This window comes from Castanea sativa, chromosome 12 (assembly GCF_040712315.1).
Source record: "Castanea sativa cultivar Marrone di Chiusa Pesio chromosome 12, ASM4071231v1".
Taxonomy (NCBI): domain Eukaryota; kingdom Viridiplantae; phylum Streptophyta; class Magnoliopsida; order Fagales; family Fagaceae; genus Castanea; species Castanea sativa.
In genome coordinates, this window is record NC_134024.1 from 28,448,749 (window position 1) to 28,463,549 (window position 14,801).

The 14,801-nt window shown below is 34.2% G+C and overlaps 2 protein-coding genes across 2 annotated transcripts; both read right to left on the reverse strand.

Moving 5' to 3' along the window:
- Positions 1-336: 336 nt before the first annotated feature.
- Positions 337-5,351, reverse strand: LOC142618620 (cyclin-A1-1-like). Its single transcript, XM_075791567.1, has 11 exons — positions 4,875-5,351; positions 3,349-3,730; positions 3,039-3,175; positions 2,778-2,870; positions 2,415-2,548; positions 2,239-2,314; positions 2,057-2,133; positions 1,939-1,972; positions 1,443-1,592; positions 1,201-1,335; positions 337-682 (listed from the first exon to the last, which is right to left on the reverse strand). The coding sequence occupies exons 1-11, from the start codon at positions 5,085-5,087 to the stop codon at positions 611-613; spliced, it is 1,503 nt and encodes a 500-aa protein (XP_075647682.1). The 5' UTR covers positions 5,088-5,351; the 3' UTR covers positions 337-610.
- A 3,119-nt stretch (positions 5,352-8,470) lies between these two features.
- LOC142618980 (cyclin-A1-4-like) lies at positions 8,471-14,645 on the reverse strand. Its single transcript, XM_075792053.1, has 12 exons — positions 14,562-14,645; positions 14,167-14,408; positions 12,454-12,883; positions 11,860-11,996; positions 11,620-11,712; positions 11,276-11,409; positions 11,050-11,125; positions 10,876-10,952; positions 10,759-10,792; positions 10,267-10,416; positions 10,060-10,194; positions 8,471-8,873 (listed from the first exon to the last, which is right to left on the reverse strand). Exons 2-12 carry the CDS (start codon positions 14,377-14,379, stop codon positions 8,802-8,804), a joined length of 1,551 nt encoding a protein of 516 aa, XP_075648168.1. The 5' UTR covers positions 14,380-14,408; positions 14,562-14,645; the 3' UTR covers positions 8,471-8,801.
- Positions 14,646-14,801: the final 156 nt, after the last annotated feature.

A 14,801-nucleotide genomic window follows, 5' to 3' on the forward strand; every position in this document is an offset into this window, starting at 1 on the left:
TCCTGAATACTTAAACCCCAGCCCCCTTGCCCCCACACTTCACAAGCACTTATACTTGTGAAGTGACCATCGCAACAAGGGTGTGCGGTGATAAGTTCTATTTGTAGTCTAAGTATGAGCAAATTTCATCGGCTCTTTAATAAACTAAAAGTAGATGGAAAGTAAGTTCTTTCTCTTAAAATTTTCTGAAAATTGATAAAGGAAGAAGGGGATAGAGTGTGATACCATCATCAGCAGATGCCTGTTCTATGTCAATAAATTCTATTTAAGTTGCTAAAAATCATTATAAATATTGGCTTCATGCAGATCTAACTCTAGGATAAACAGAGAAAGCACTGGGAAGGAAAGAAGGCATATATTATTATACAACATTTGGAGTTTACATTTCACTGAAACAGTGGAATCAGCAGAACCCCCAACAGTATGCACAAAAATACTAACGTACTACATTAACAATGAAATCAAGAAAAAGAAGACGTTATACAAAGAGGCGGAAGAAAAGAAATAGAAAAAAAAAAATTCCATTGCTTGGAACCAACTAGCTGCTAGTATCCGTGAACTGATGTCAAGTCTATATCCAACTGAAGCATTGGACCAGGAATCCAAATGTCTAGTGACTTAAACTGTGGAAAAACTCTGGAGGTATTGTAGGGGGGCAATACTTCTTCGCCACATATTTGTACTGAGGAAGAAATAAACATCTCAGTTAAAACCTAGGACATTAGCAGATCAACCAAAATATACAAATTTTAGCAAAATGATGGTGCTGATTTCTAACCAATCTAAAACTATGGACTACACAACCAGCTCATCCAATTGCAACTGATCATACTTTCAGTTATTAATTATTTGATTATTGTTATAATACACCTGACACAACATGCTCACAACAAAGGACACCCCTGATCCTACTTTCATCAGTCTCTCAAGAGAAAATAATCAAATTGAGAGAGCATTAGTGGACATGTGTGTGAGTGTTGGAATAATGGTTAATTGATTTCCAAACAGCTTAAGCTTTTGGAGAATTGGTACTTTTATAATGGTATTAGAGCATTTGATTTTAAAAAGTTAAAACTTCCACATAAGACTTATTAGGGAGAGATTAAAGTTCACCATTTACTAACAACTTGAACTTTTGGGAGATCAATAATTTATCAGAGACAGAGATAGAAACAGTACAAGACTTGGAACTTTTCTTACCTTATGCTGACTGTATTTCTCCCTGATAGCAGGCAAACTAGAATTATGGCTATCGCAGCACAGGCGATGGAGATCCTTGACACAGTCACACAAATCAGAAGGCTGGTAAAGTGTGTAATGCTGCAAGGTGGAATTCTGTACCAAAACAAATTGAAAATCAAGTTATATTACAAGCAGACTTACTACAAAAAACAATAAACCTAAATCATAAGAAATGTATCAATGATTTATCATGCACATACCCATGGTCTCTTTGAAGGGAAAAGAAAATAATTGGCCAAGAAAATTGCCGAAGCAGCTATAAGTGATGGAGCATAGCAAAGCATACTGTACTCCAAGAGAGATAGTTCTGCAATGTAGTTGGCTAAGCACTCCAACTGCAATGATGGAATCTGAGAAGACAGCAAATAAATAAATAAATACACGCAAAGAATCAAAGTGTTAGGGCATGGCAAGTATAATCAATAACCAACACTATATATATTATAAAGTGACCATTATGATGGCTATTTTTTTCCCAACCACCTTTCACTACTAATCTAGTCATTATATTAAAATCTTTTATCCGCATATATTAGAATTACAAATTTTAAAATACCATAATCAAATTAATCATGGTGCATTATATTCAAGCGAACGATCCCAATAGTGTAAACAAAATGATGATATTTAGACCTTGCATATGGCAGGGAAGATGCAAAAGCAAACATATTGAGCACTCAAATCCAAGAACAATACCTCATTTATTCCTTGAGCAGCACGAACAAATCGCCTACATAATTAATCACAAGTCACCATCTGAAGCAGCATGCATGAAAAACATAGGTATAGTCAATAGTCATGAACTAGCCCTTACCTTAAGAAACATTTAGCTGTTGGTGCTGTCATTTCAAACTTCAAGTAGTTCAAAACTGCAGATTCCATTTGCAAAACCTGCAGCATATGAAATGCTAATGTTCATGCTGCTTAGGCAGGATAGAAACAATGCAAGAATCATCTAGAAAAAGCGCAATTCAGCCAAAGGAGGGTAGGGCCAACCTCTTCCTTGAAATATGTGTTATCAGTTATGTAACAGAACTCTTCTACCTGGGGTGCGCAAATCTCCTCATATTTGCTGGAAATATAATAATTTTCTTGTTAATATTTTTACTAAGAGCACAAAATAAAGGAATCTCACATATAAGGATAACTCACTAGGGTAAATGTTTGCTTACGAGGCAATCATCATGCACGCGACACCAAGTAACTGTAACCTTTGCCTATTCATCAAATTCCCTGAAAGATACCGGTCTATGTAGTTTACGGTCAAATATAATGTGTCAGGTACAAGCCTGTACTCTTCAGCCACCTGCAGTTGGAACAGAAGTTCAGAATTTCACAAGATAAATATATGTTACATGTACATCCTTGATAAAGTTACAATTATTAGGTGACGATATTGCTGACAACAAATTTAATAATACAAAAAATCCCCATTATTTAAAAATAATAAGAAATTATCCTCATAAATTTCACATCTCTTATGGCATGCCTTCAGGGAATACAAAATATACATACTATCAACAAACATGAATTACCTCCACAAGCCAATCAATCAATATTGCACGCATGCTGGCATTGATGTCCTTCTGAATTTTGTCCATGAAGTCTGTGGAAGGCCTTTTCTTTGCCTAAAATTCCCAGGAATTAAACGGATAAGAAAAATACAAACAATGGGAAACAAAATTTAAAATATGAAACCCATATAAACTATATATGTAGACTAGACTAGACTAGCTATAGATGCCTTACTATTATTAAAAGGCTTTTAGTAGTGATAGACTAAAACTAACATATACCTCAGAGGCACGCAAGTGCTGGTAAATATCACAAGCAATGGTTGCACAAAGCTGCGGATCCATGTAATTGTTATCAACATTAACAATTTTATCATCTGTTTCCATCTCTGCAAGGACATCTCTATTGCAGATATTTCCTGCAACCAAATTAATATAAACCACAATTTTATGGCAAGAGCTTTTTAAATGAACATGAATATAAAAATTAGATGCATGATAAATATATTAGTAAATTAAGGGAAAAATCAAAGAATAGAGACAAATACAACATAAACTGAAGGCTTGAATTTTCTTGCTACAATAAAGATACCTGTTTTTTCGTCATGGTGTGAAATGTAGAGGTTGCTTAATGTCTTTCTGTTGATAGAATCAACTGCTGGAAGATCATTGTTGTCAATGTATTCAACTTCAGGACTCTTGTAAGACTCACAAGTAGACATTGTCTCATCCAAAGAAACTGAAAGTCCATCTGATTTACTTGGAGAAACATCCATGCTGCAAGGTGCAGGAACAGCAGCTGTGCTAGGGGCAGTTTCATTACTTCTAGGGAAAGATGTAACCTTGCTACATGGAACAAGTACACTTGATTTAACGTTCAAGGATGCAGGGAAATTGGTCCTGGAAAACGCCGTGCTACCGGCGCTAGCAGAGGGTGCCTTCTTTGCCTTGGCAGTTTTAGTTGCAGATGGCATCTGCAAATATGAAAGCTACTCAATCTCCCTAATACTATCTTTAGTCTTACAACTGAAAGTGCAGCAAGTAGTATAAGTTCTATATCATATGTACAACACCAACAAAGTGAAAATTGAAGTACACTAATGTGCATTGAGTTTGATGGTATTTGCACACAGTGGAACACATCAAAACTGCTCATGATGAGCATAGAAGCAAAATTAGAGCCTTTAATGAATTCCTAAAACGTTATGATCAATGCAATAGATGCCCTGAAACCTAAAATTTTGAAATCTATGTTACCAAAAAATTAATTACTGCCGTCCAATAGGCTTGACCGTAATCCAATAGGATCTTTAATCTAAGAAGCATGGACTCCAACACAGCGATATAATAATTCTTGAAAAATTTAGGACACAACACAATAGGATATGACAATTAATTAATATTTTTAGGTATATTTTATTAATTTTTAGGCATATTTATGTTTATTTTAAATTTTCAAAATAAGTACCGACTATCAAAATCTTTAAAAATATATCTAAAATCAAATGAATACTTTTAATTAAAAATTATAGTTTCTTCCCGACACACCAAGAACAAGAATGCAAAAGTGTCTCTGGTGTGTCTGTGTCTGACACGGACATGCCAGAGATATTTGAATGTCCATGATTCGTGGGTGCAAAATATACAACACAGGGCAAGCAATTCAAGACTGAGGCTTAAGTTATATAATTTTAGTATATTTCCTTATACTAATAGCAAGAATTAGCACAAAAGTCTTCATGTATTCAGCTCCATTGAATCAAATTGTTACATTAAGCTCTAAAAATAAATATTTATATACAATTTCTCAACAACCTAACGGATAAGCATCAATTTCCTTAGAAAATGATAAAATTTACTAAACATAAACCGAAAGAAAAGCAAAGAAAACATGCACAAGATGAATCACTTAGTAACATTAAACATGAAATAGCTATAAATCAAATGCCACAAAAAAAAATTTGACAAATGAAGGGAATCCCACAAACAAGAAACGTTTCTCAAACCCCATTAATAATATAAAGCAACAAATAAAACAAGAACCAAAAGTTTCAAACATTTTTTATAAAAAAAAAAATTCATTTTTATTTTGCACTACATTTTTGCACTAGTAATTACCAAAGTAGAAGAGGGAACGGAGCTCCGTGAAGCAATGTGAGCCACATTCTTGACATTGGTGATGTTACTAAGTGGAGCTCGCTTCTTGGCCAAGTGAGGCGCAATCATGGTGGCCTTTCCGGGATTCTCCAATGTCGAAGACGAGGCTTGTCGCTTCGCCAAAGACGAAGATGTTGATGAAGAAAACGACGAACGGCGATTCTGGGTCGACATTTTGAATCAAACCCAGTTCACAGTTTGACTCCAAGAACCTCTCTTTCCTCTCTCTAGTTCACCCTTGTTCTTTTAGCTCAAGAACAAGAAAGCAACAAAGCTAAACAAAAAAAAAACCCAAGACCCTTTCTCAGTTTTCACACAGAGAAACAAAGTCCAAGTCTTCGAAGAGAGAGTCTTTGAAGAATTCTTGGATTTTTAGAGGGTTTTGCAGAGAGAGAGAGAGAGTGAGGAAGAGAGAGCGTTTCAGTGCGAGTGTTTGAGTGTGATTTTAATAAAGGTTTTTTTAATTATACTTTTGAGGCGGGGAATTGGGATTATTTGAAATGTGAAAAGATCTTGACCGTTGGATCAACTCGGTTATCGTTAGGAGCGTAGCAGAAGTGGGCCCCCACGTATGACATATTGCTTTCTGTGTGTTTGAAATAAGCTCTGTTGTGCATCACTGACTAATGTGGAGATGCCACCTAGGACTAAGTCGCAGGTTACTGTTTCGAAACTCACAAGACTGTCAGGTTTAGGTTTTGAGTTTTTGAATTTGAATTCAAACGGTCATTAGATCTGTCTTTATAGTAACTTAGACAATGCAGAATTATCTTAACCAGTCAGTCATACTCATACATAGGAAGTCGATCTTTTATGCCAAAAACAACTCAAATACTCAAAATACAATACAATCATTATAACCATTTGTGTCATAATTTGGAGAGAATATTATATCATATATATTCCTTCCAAAAATATATGTTGAGCGTATATGGGATGAATTTGTGTTTAACTCCCACCTATCAAAAAAAGAAAATTGTTAAACTCCCCCGCCCTCATTGTTGTAATTATCAAATTATAAAAATAAAAAGTTTGATTTGTTGGGTAAATGCTAGATTGATTCTTGTCTCTTTTCCCCATTTTACTTCCACAATTCATTTTCAAAATAATAAAATATAAATATATATAAAAACAATGCAATTGATAATCTAAAGGAAAAGATGACCATTGTCCATTTTTATTTTATATACTTTATTTAGAGCACTCACATCAGTGCTTCCAAAATACAAAAAGATGTTAGTTTTACATATTTTACTCAAAAAAAACATCGACATCAGTGGATGCATAACTTTGTATATATCCAAAAAAACACTCATATATATAAACAGTTACTGTAGTTTTGTATTTAAAATTTTAGTATTTTTTTCTCTCTCCTTCTCTCTGGTCCCTCTCGCTATCACCTCACGCTCACCCTTGCTATAGTTATGGTTTTTCAAAGCTCTCTTCGCTGTGCCACTGATCCCCAAAGCCACTAATCTCCCAAAACCCACTAATCTTCGAAGCTCTCTCGCCACAACTGTGCCACTGCCGATTGCCACTCTCACTGATTGCCACTCACCCCTGCCATCTCTATGGTGATTTCACATCTTCTTCTTTTTTTCTTTGTTTGATAAGTGAATTTTGGGATTCTTTGTTTGATCAGTGGCTTTTGAGATTTTGATAAGTGGGTTTTGATCCTTTTTTCATTCTTTGTTTGATTAGTGAGTTTTGGGATTTCATATGTATTTGGGTTGAATGGGATTCCATATGTATTTGGGTTGATTTGGCCAGTTTGACATTTCTTTGGATTTGGGTTTTTAATTGGAGGTTGGTTACTTGATGATGGTGGTTGGGTGGGTTGATGATGGAGGCTAGTTGCTTGATGATGGTGGTTGGGTGGGTTGATAATAGTGGTAGATCTCATTGATGGTGGCTAGGTGGGTTAATGATGGGTGTGGTCTAATCGTTGATGGTGGCTAGGTGTTGGTGATTTTGGGTTGTGTTGAATTGTGAGAGGGTAGAGAGGAGTGTGAAGGAAATAATAATAAAAATGTAAAAGAATTAATATTTTTATTGAATAAATGTTTAGAATAGCTAAATTGATGTGGGTATTTTGTAAAAGTGAGTGTGTAAAATATGATTTTTTTTTTTTTTGTGCAAAATAGAAGAAATTTTACACCCATTGATGCAATTGCTCTTAACTTCTAATTTGAACAATCCAATCACATATTAGGATGGGAGGGGTAATTCATCAAAAAAAATTATTCATAAAAACAAAGGATAGGAGAGGTAATTCTTGGATCTAGTGCTCCAATGTACTTACTCATTACAATGATAATGTGGTAAAAAACCAAGGGTCTTATAGTTAAATTAGCACCTCTCCATGTGCTTGTAATTATCTCTAAAAAAATAAGGATTGTGTTAACGAGCACCTTAAGGTGCTCGTTAACAACTTTTTTGACTTTTTTGGTAACTTTTTGTCTTTTCTGCAGCTTTATATCATTTTTTTCCGATTTTATAAGTTGTAGAGCGAACTTCATAGTAAGAAAAAATAAATAAAATAAAATGCGGGGTTACTTTTATGTCTTTTTCTTTTATTTATTTAATTTTTTTATTAAATGAGTCCCTCATTAAGGAAACCTTAACAAGCACTGCACGGTGCTTATTTAACATTTCCCAAAAAAATAATACTTTGAGGAAATCAATGCACTAGATCACTAGACTCAGGCTAAGTCTAGGTAGAAAATTGAAATAACAAAAGGTATAAATTTAGCATTTAATAAAATTAATGGACATGTGACATGTGTTTATTTATAGAGTATATAGTAGAACAAGAAAAATAAGATAGAAGATTTGAACTCTCCAAAACATGTGCATGACATTAAATGAAGCGGACCCCGACACTATGTATAAGTGTTGCTACTAGCATAGGTAATTAGTGATACATAGAAGTTCCTCTGTACAAGATAGATTGTTTATAAATTGAAATTTAAAGAGGGGGGGGGGGGGGGGGGGGGGGGGGGGTGGGGGGAATTACTCTTAAAGTCTAAGCAATTATTCTAAAATATTCAAATATTTTTGCGTTTAAAGGAACATAGAGCATCTCTATCATTTAATTAGAAGCAGTCAGTTGAAAACCAAAGGGTTTCACCTTGTTCATAACCTAATTCAAATAAGGACCTATTTATTGTTTGATTAAAATATTCTAGTTATGCGGGACCAGAGTATCTAACAAAATAATCCTCAGTAATCAGTGCATACATATTTCATTATTTTTATATGCATCCTAGTGCACGTTGCGTAATTCTAATACCTCCATTCAATTTCACCCAAAAAAGAATTCCAAGTAGTCTATTTTTTTTTGATCTTTTAAATTCAATTTTGAAATTATTGGACATTTGCGTGTTTTTTTTTTTTTAATATTTCCTACCCTTTGAGGTCTTTCAAGAACGTTGCAACCCATACAGCAAGCATAAAATTTTGCCACACGCATTCCACCTGATTCATTTGCCGTAGAACGAACTTAGCCAAACATCTAAACTATCACTTTATGTTTATAGCATATAAACATAAAGTAATTAGGGTCCATAAAGTAAACCTGTCAATTTATGTTTATAGCATACAAATCAATGAAGGAAAGAGGGAAAAGCACAAGAAAAAATAATTCCGTATACACTATCACTTTACTATACACTGGAAAATCAATTCAAAAGCAATAATTGTACAAGAGATAACCTTGGTGATTTTATGTCTAGGAGAATAGTACACTGAAAAGGTTGCCCGAATATCCAATGGGAGGCACAGAACTACTGGCTTCAACACTCCACACAGAGGATATGGGGTGACGAGAGTTATATCACTCACAACAAAAAACCAGCTACATTGAATTTGGAACAATGTTTTGCATGCCTAATCGCTCGGTTCTTGGAAAAACTCAAGAGGTATTGAAGAAAGGCAGTACTTCTTTGCCACGAACTTGTACTAATTCAAAGAAAAAAAGATTCAGTTTAGAGCAGTCCATATAAATACCAAATATATATGATCGCAGTGAATTATAGCCAAGTTCATAGTCTATTTTCATTTGGAAGCCATCACAAGTTTATACTTTATACAACGTAATCCAGTAAGTCATTACCATAGCTCAAGCAACAAATTTTGTCAGGAAACTGCTTAATTTGAGGTGCACCACGCACCTATGTGCAAGTCATGTGATTCTTTTTATGTGGCAAATGTAAAATAATAATTTCAAAATAGAACTGCATTAGCTCCTGGCCAAATGCAAACTTGCAAGATTACTACCCTCTAATTTGTGGAAAGCTTGATCACTTGCATTAATCGGGCTTTTTAACATCTCATGGAAATTGACAAATCTATTAAATTTCATGGTGTTAAATGATTCAACATAAGTGTTGTGTTAAGCTCTTTAGAGTGTAAATATCTTGTTTAAGAATCATCTGAGCACGTATTTAAAATTCAGCACCAAACTGCTGTCTATATTATTTTGGTGATGTGATGCCTCTTATTAGAAGTTTTAATGTTAAACAGAGTCAAATAGTTCAGTTTTTTTTTTTTTTGGATAGGTAGTAAGAATTTTATTGAAATAGAAGAACATCGTATTCACGATGATGAAAAGTCGAATAGCTCAGTTCCTTTTGATGCTCAACACCACTACTTAATTCCAATTATTCTTTTTTTTTTTTTTTGGTTGGATAACATAGGGAACCTTTCTAGAGAAGAACCCTTTGGACTCACCTCTTGCCAGTAAAATCTATAGGCAATTTTTTTTCTTTTTTGATAAGTAAAAACCTATGGGCAACTAACCCCACCCTACAAAATTCACTTTCAAAGAGTTTCATTCATACTGCTTCAATATTTTCATGTCACTCATATGATCCTGCTTATAATCCCCATGCAAACTTCATGATAATAATTAGGTGTGAATTTTATTCTTATATATCATCACTGAGCACAGTGTATCATGTAATAAGACATGGCTGTTAAATGCAATCATAGCAAAACATGTCGTTAAAACTTTCTGGAACCAGATCATAACTGGAGAAGTTATAGAAGTAATCAAAGGGCTTGTGTAGGACTGATTTAGAATATATGGTGAAAATGCATCTCACACTTCAATCCACACACGGAGAGAGATAGTGGTTATTCATACCTTATGCTGGCTGTACTTCTCCCTAATTGCAGGTAGATTAGAATTACTGCCATTATGGCAGAGGCTATGTAGTGCCTTGACGCAGTCACTCAAATCAGAAGCTTGGTAAAGTGTGTAATGCCTCAGCGTAGAATTCTGTACCAGTATATATACAGAATCAAACTATATTACAATACATTATCAGAGGAGATGGATCAAAAAACATACCCAGGGTTTCTTTGCAGGGAGAAGTATAAATTTGGCTAAGAAAGTAGCAGAAGCAGCTACTAGTGATGGGGCATAATGAAGCATGCCATATTCTAGAAGAGACAACTCTCCGAGGTAGTTGGCCAAGCACTCCAAGTGCATTGATGGAACCTAAAAAATAAAAAATAAAAGAAGCAGGTAAAATCAGCACAAGTAACAAGATTTCGATTACCACCACCATGAAACCAAACAAAATATCATTACCGTCATATTTTAATATAATCTAATACCAAAAAAGTTACAAAATAAACAGAACTCTGTATCCCATATATTTTAAAAATACAGAAGTTAGTTAGTCACAAATATTAATTGAAAATTTTTTACTATAAAACTGTAATCAACAGCCAAAAATCCACTGAGATGACAAATAAAAAAGTTCTTAAACCAAGCAAGTCCTGAAGAAATGACATAAAACTGAAGTATTAAAAGCAATTTAGCCCAAGAAAAAAATACCTCACTGGTCGCTTGAGCAACACAAACAAATCGCCTGAACAATTGTCATGAATCACAAAAGTCAAAACCCAAAGCAACAGAAATGAAGTTTCTCTTGGTATATTAGGTAGCTATTACCTCAAAAAACATTTAGCTGTCGGGGCTGTCATTTCAAACTTCAAGTAATTCAGAACAGCAGATTCCATTTGCAAAACCTGCAGAAATTACATGGGCCAATTATTATGAAGATAGGACAAATGAGGCAACACAAAGAAGCATATAAGAGTAAAATCTCAGATGATAGAAACAAACCTCATCCTTTAAGTATGTGTTATCAGTTATGTAACAGAACTCGTCCACAGTTGGTGCACAGATCTCCTCATACTTACTGGCAAGACAATTGCCCCTCAAGTTACTAATCATACTTCTTATCATTATGAAAATTTAGATCAGCAGATGCACACCAATAGAGAGAGAGAGAGAGAGAGAGAGAGAGTTTAATAAGTAAGAACATCTACAGACTACGGTAAAAGCTTACGCTGCAATCATCATGCATGCAACACCAAGCAATTGCAATTGCTTCCTATTCACCGAATTTCCAGAAAGATAACGATCAATGTAGTTGACAGTCAAAAAAAGTGTATCAGGCACAAGCCGATACTCTTCAGCAACCTACAGATAACAACATAAGGTAAGATAACCAATTATAAGACCAAAATAGCTGCACAATTATAAAGAATGTTTGATGATATTGCCAATGAGCATTTTTATAATGCAATGGTAAATCTGAAAAATATAACCCTGAAAAATGGGGTGGAGAAGATGGAAATTGCTTGGATTATATAAATCACCCTGGCAATATCATCACCCACCGTAAATTACCTCCACAAGCCAATCAATCAGTATCGCACGCATGGTGACATTAACATCTTTTTGGATCCTTTCTATGAAGTCTGTGGAAGGTCTTCTATTAGCCTAAAACCCCAAAAAATTGAATAAATCACAAGAAGCAGAAGTTAGAAAGATGAATGTTCTTTAATTAGTAGTAAGCAGGAAAATTGACAATTTGACATAATAAGGAATACATAACACATTCAATATAGTGTGGAAAAGTATGTTTACCTCAGATGCACGCAAGTGCTTGTAGATATCACAAGCAATAGTTGCACAAAACTTTGGGTCCGAGAAATTGTTATCAATATCAACAACTTCATCAAATGTTTCCTGCTCCAGAAGTATACCTCTTTTGCAGACATCCCCTAAAAATCAAGATTATGTAGAAGTACAATTGTGATTAAAAAAAATTAAAGTTTTCAAATGCTGATAGTGAAAATAAGTTAGGATTTTAAGTTAGGAGTGTAAACAATTAGACCCCATGTTTATTATCATTTTAGTCTATATTCAAAATCAGCAACTATTTCCAAAATTACAAACTAAATAAATACTAATTCTAAATTACAGGTTTACATATATCTTTGTATTCTAATTTTAAAAGAGCATAACAACAAATACTCTAGATATGCACTTTGCAGGTAATAAAGTGAAACAAGACTTTTTGTTTTTTGTATAAGTGAAAATAAAACAAGATATGATGGCCCATGTTGGCCAAGAGTATTCAGGGCATATATTAATGAGGAAGACCCTCAACATATAAAAATTATGATAGAAAGAGAGAAAATTATGCAAGCAAAATCTAAATCTTTTAGAAAAAGAAACCTGCTTTTTCAGCATTATCTGAAATGTAGAGACTGTTACTTGTCTTTCTTTCAATCGATGTAACTGCATAAGTGTCCTCGTTATCAATATATTCAAACACTGGACTCTTCAAAGAATCACAAGTAGACATGCTCTCATCCAAAGAAATGGAACCACTAACTGATCTACTTGGAGAAACATCCATGCCTCTGGGTGCATGAATTATGCTATTCGAAGCAGTAAGAACAGCATCCATGCAGCATGGAGCAGGAAGGGCTGCAACAGTAGCCATAGGTTGATCGCTTCTTGTGAAAGATCTATCCTTGGTTGGAACCAAGACACTTGATTTCACACTCAAAGATTCTGGCTTTATTTTCCCAGGGAAGCCAGTATTCTCAGTGGAAGCAGAAAATTCCTTCTTAGTCTTGGCAATTTTAGCCACACATGGTACCTTCAGATATATAACTTAAATCAATCTTTTTCAGAAAATCTAAAACAAGTACTACAATATGTGTGGCAATAAGTTCAAAGCTAAAACTTATGTCCCATGTCAATATATATGAAAGATCAGATACTATAAAAATGATTGAAGGGAAAATGAACACCATATACTGATATACATCTCCGTCTTTCCAAATATTGGTCAAAAGCACTATCCATCCTTTAGAACAGAATCATCAAAATAAAATACATAGTCACTGCCAAAACCAATATAACCTCATTATTCAGAATCCTATAAATGTTTTACATTTATCAAAATTTCCAACTAAATTTTTCTCTTCTTTTTTTTTTTTGGTGGCAAAAGCCCACCTAGAAAGCTATGCAATAAAGAACTGGTTTGAATTCATTAAGAAAACAGGTTTAATTTACATTTTTTAAAAAAAATTCTTAACACCATCAAGAAACATAAATGAATGTATTTCAAGATGAATCCAAAATTCACAATAACTGTTGCACATATAACAAAAATTCCAAAACCAGTTATATGAATTTAAACATAATTAATGTATAGCGTAAAAATGGGCATGTACAAAGAATAGAAACTATGTAATTGATTTGCCAAGATGTTCATATGCAAAACCATAAATGATTTTTTTCTTTTTTTGGATATGTACATACTGGGAGAGTGGGGAGGTGGAGTTTGAACTTTTAACCCTAGACAGGGAGCACCAAAAAGGATGCCATTACCACTAGGTTACCAATTGAACCCCACAAACCATGAATGTTTCTTGGTCGAACCAAACCATGCTATAATATAAGACAGACATGTCTATGTACACCATAAACAGTTTTACAGACAAACTTAACCCAAAATAATTATGAATCTATAGACATTGACCTAGATTTTATGATTAGTAACAAAAATGGTAATATGGGCTTATCCACATCTTCTCAAGTGAAAGTGTTTCTTTATCTCTGTGACTTGTTTAGTTGTTACTGTAAAACAAAAAGTCTGTCGAAACTCGGAAATTCATAAAATAAGTAAAAATGATTGGGCAACCTGTGTGTCTCTATTCAGAAAGAAGCACCAATTGATTTTTTAAATACAAGAAATTTTAAAATCTAAAACATAAATTATATTTTCATTTCAAGAAACAACAAGTGAGAATCTAAAATTAACATGAATACATATCATAATCACTCCAAAAAAGATATAATCAATAATCAAATTTAAAAATAAATAAATAAAAGAGGGTTATATATGTTGAATTAATTTAAAGAAATAAAGAATACCAGAGGCTTGGACGATGAGGTTGAGGAGCGTGAATTAGTAGTGTGAGGGCCATTTCTTTGATTTGTGACATCAACAAGAGCGGGTCGTTTCTTTGCCAATTGGGGCTTCGTCACTTTCTTTATTGGATACTCCGAAACCGATGATGGCTTCTTGGACGAAGATGACGATGAAGAAGAAGAATATGGTGGCGGACGACGGCTTCGGGTCGACATTTCGGGTTGGAACCCTAACCCGGATTCCCCTGCAAGAAAGGGTTTAGTACAGTGCTTTTTATATCATATAAACCAAGAATGAAGAAACCGAACCCCAAAACAAAAACAAAAAACAACACACGCACACACAACCAAAAAAAAAAAAAAGACAAAGAAAAAGCAATAGAGGATGAAAACCGAACTAAAAGAATCTGCTGTTGAAGAATTTTGGAGTGAAGTTTTGGCTTCTGTGATTGTTCAAGAATTTTGGGAAGAACTAGAGAAAGAGAGAGAGCGAGTTTTTTTTTTAATATTTTATTGAAGAGCAATGGAGCGCGAAACGTGTGGGTTTGAAAGGATGGGAGATCGTGACCGTCTGTTTTTTGGTAGGAGGGATCTTGACCGTCAATCTACATGAAGTTATGACACATGAGAGCCAGTTT

What these genes read in the sequence shown, in the direction of transcription:
- LOC142618620 (XM_075791567.1), bottom strand. Translation starts at nt 5,087, where the DNA reads ATGTCGACCCAGAATCGCCGTTCGTCGTTTTCTTCATCAACATCTTCG. An exon ending in GCGTGCATGATGATTGCCTC is followed by an intron (nt 2,315 to 2,414) that starts GTAAGCAAACAT and finishes TTATATTTCCAG; the next exon opens with CAAATATGAGGAGATTTGCG. An exon ending in CTGCTCAAGGAATAAATGAG is followed by an intron (nt 1,593 to 1,938) that starts GTATTGTTCTTG and finishes CTGTCTTCTCAG; the next exon opens with ATTCCATCATTGCAGTTGGA.
- LOC142618980 (XM_075792053.1), bottom strand. Translation starts at nt 14,379, where the DNA reads ATGTCGACCCGAAGCCGTCGTCCGCCACCATATTCTTCTTCTTCATCG. An exon ending in TGATTGATTGGCTTGTGGAG is followed by an intron (nt 11,410 to 11,619) that starts GTAATTTACGGT and finishes TGTTATCTGTAG; the next exon opens with GTTGCTGAAGAGTATCGGCT. An exon ending in GCATGCATGATGATTGCAGC is followed by an intron (nt 11,126 to 11,275) that starts GTAAGCTTTTAC and finishes TTGTCTTGCCAG; the next exon opens with TAAGTATGAGGAGATCTGTG.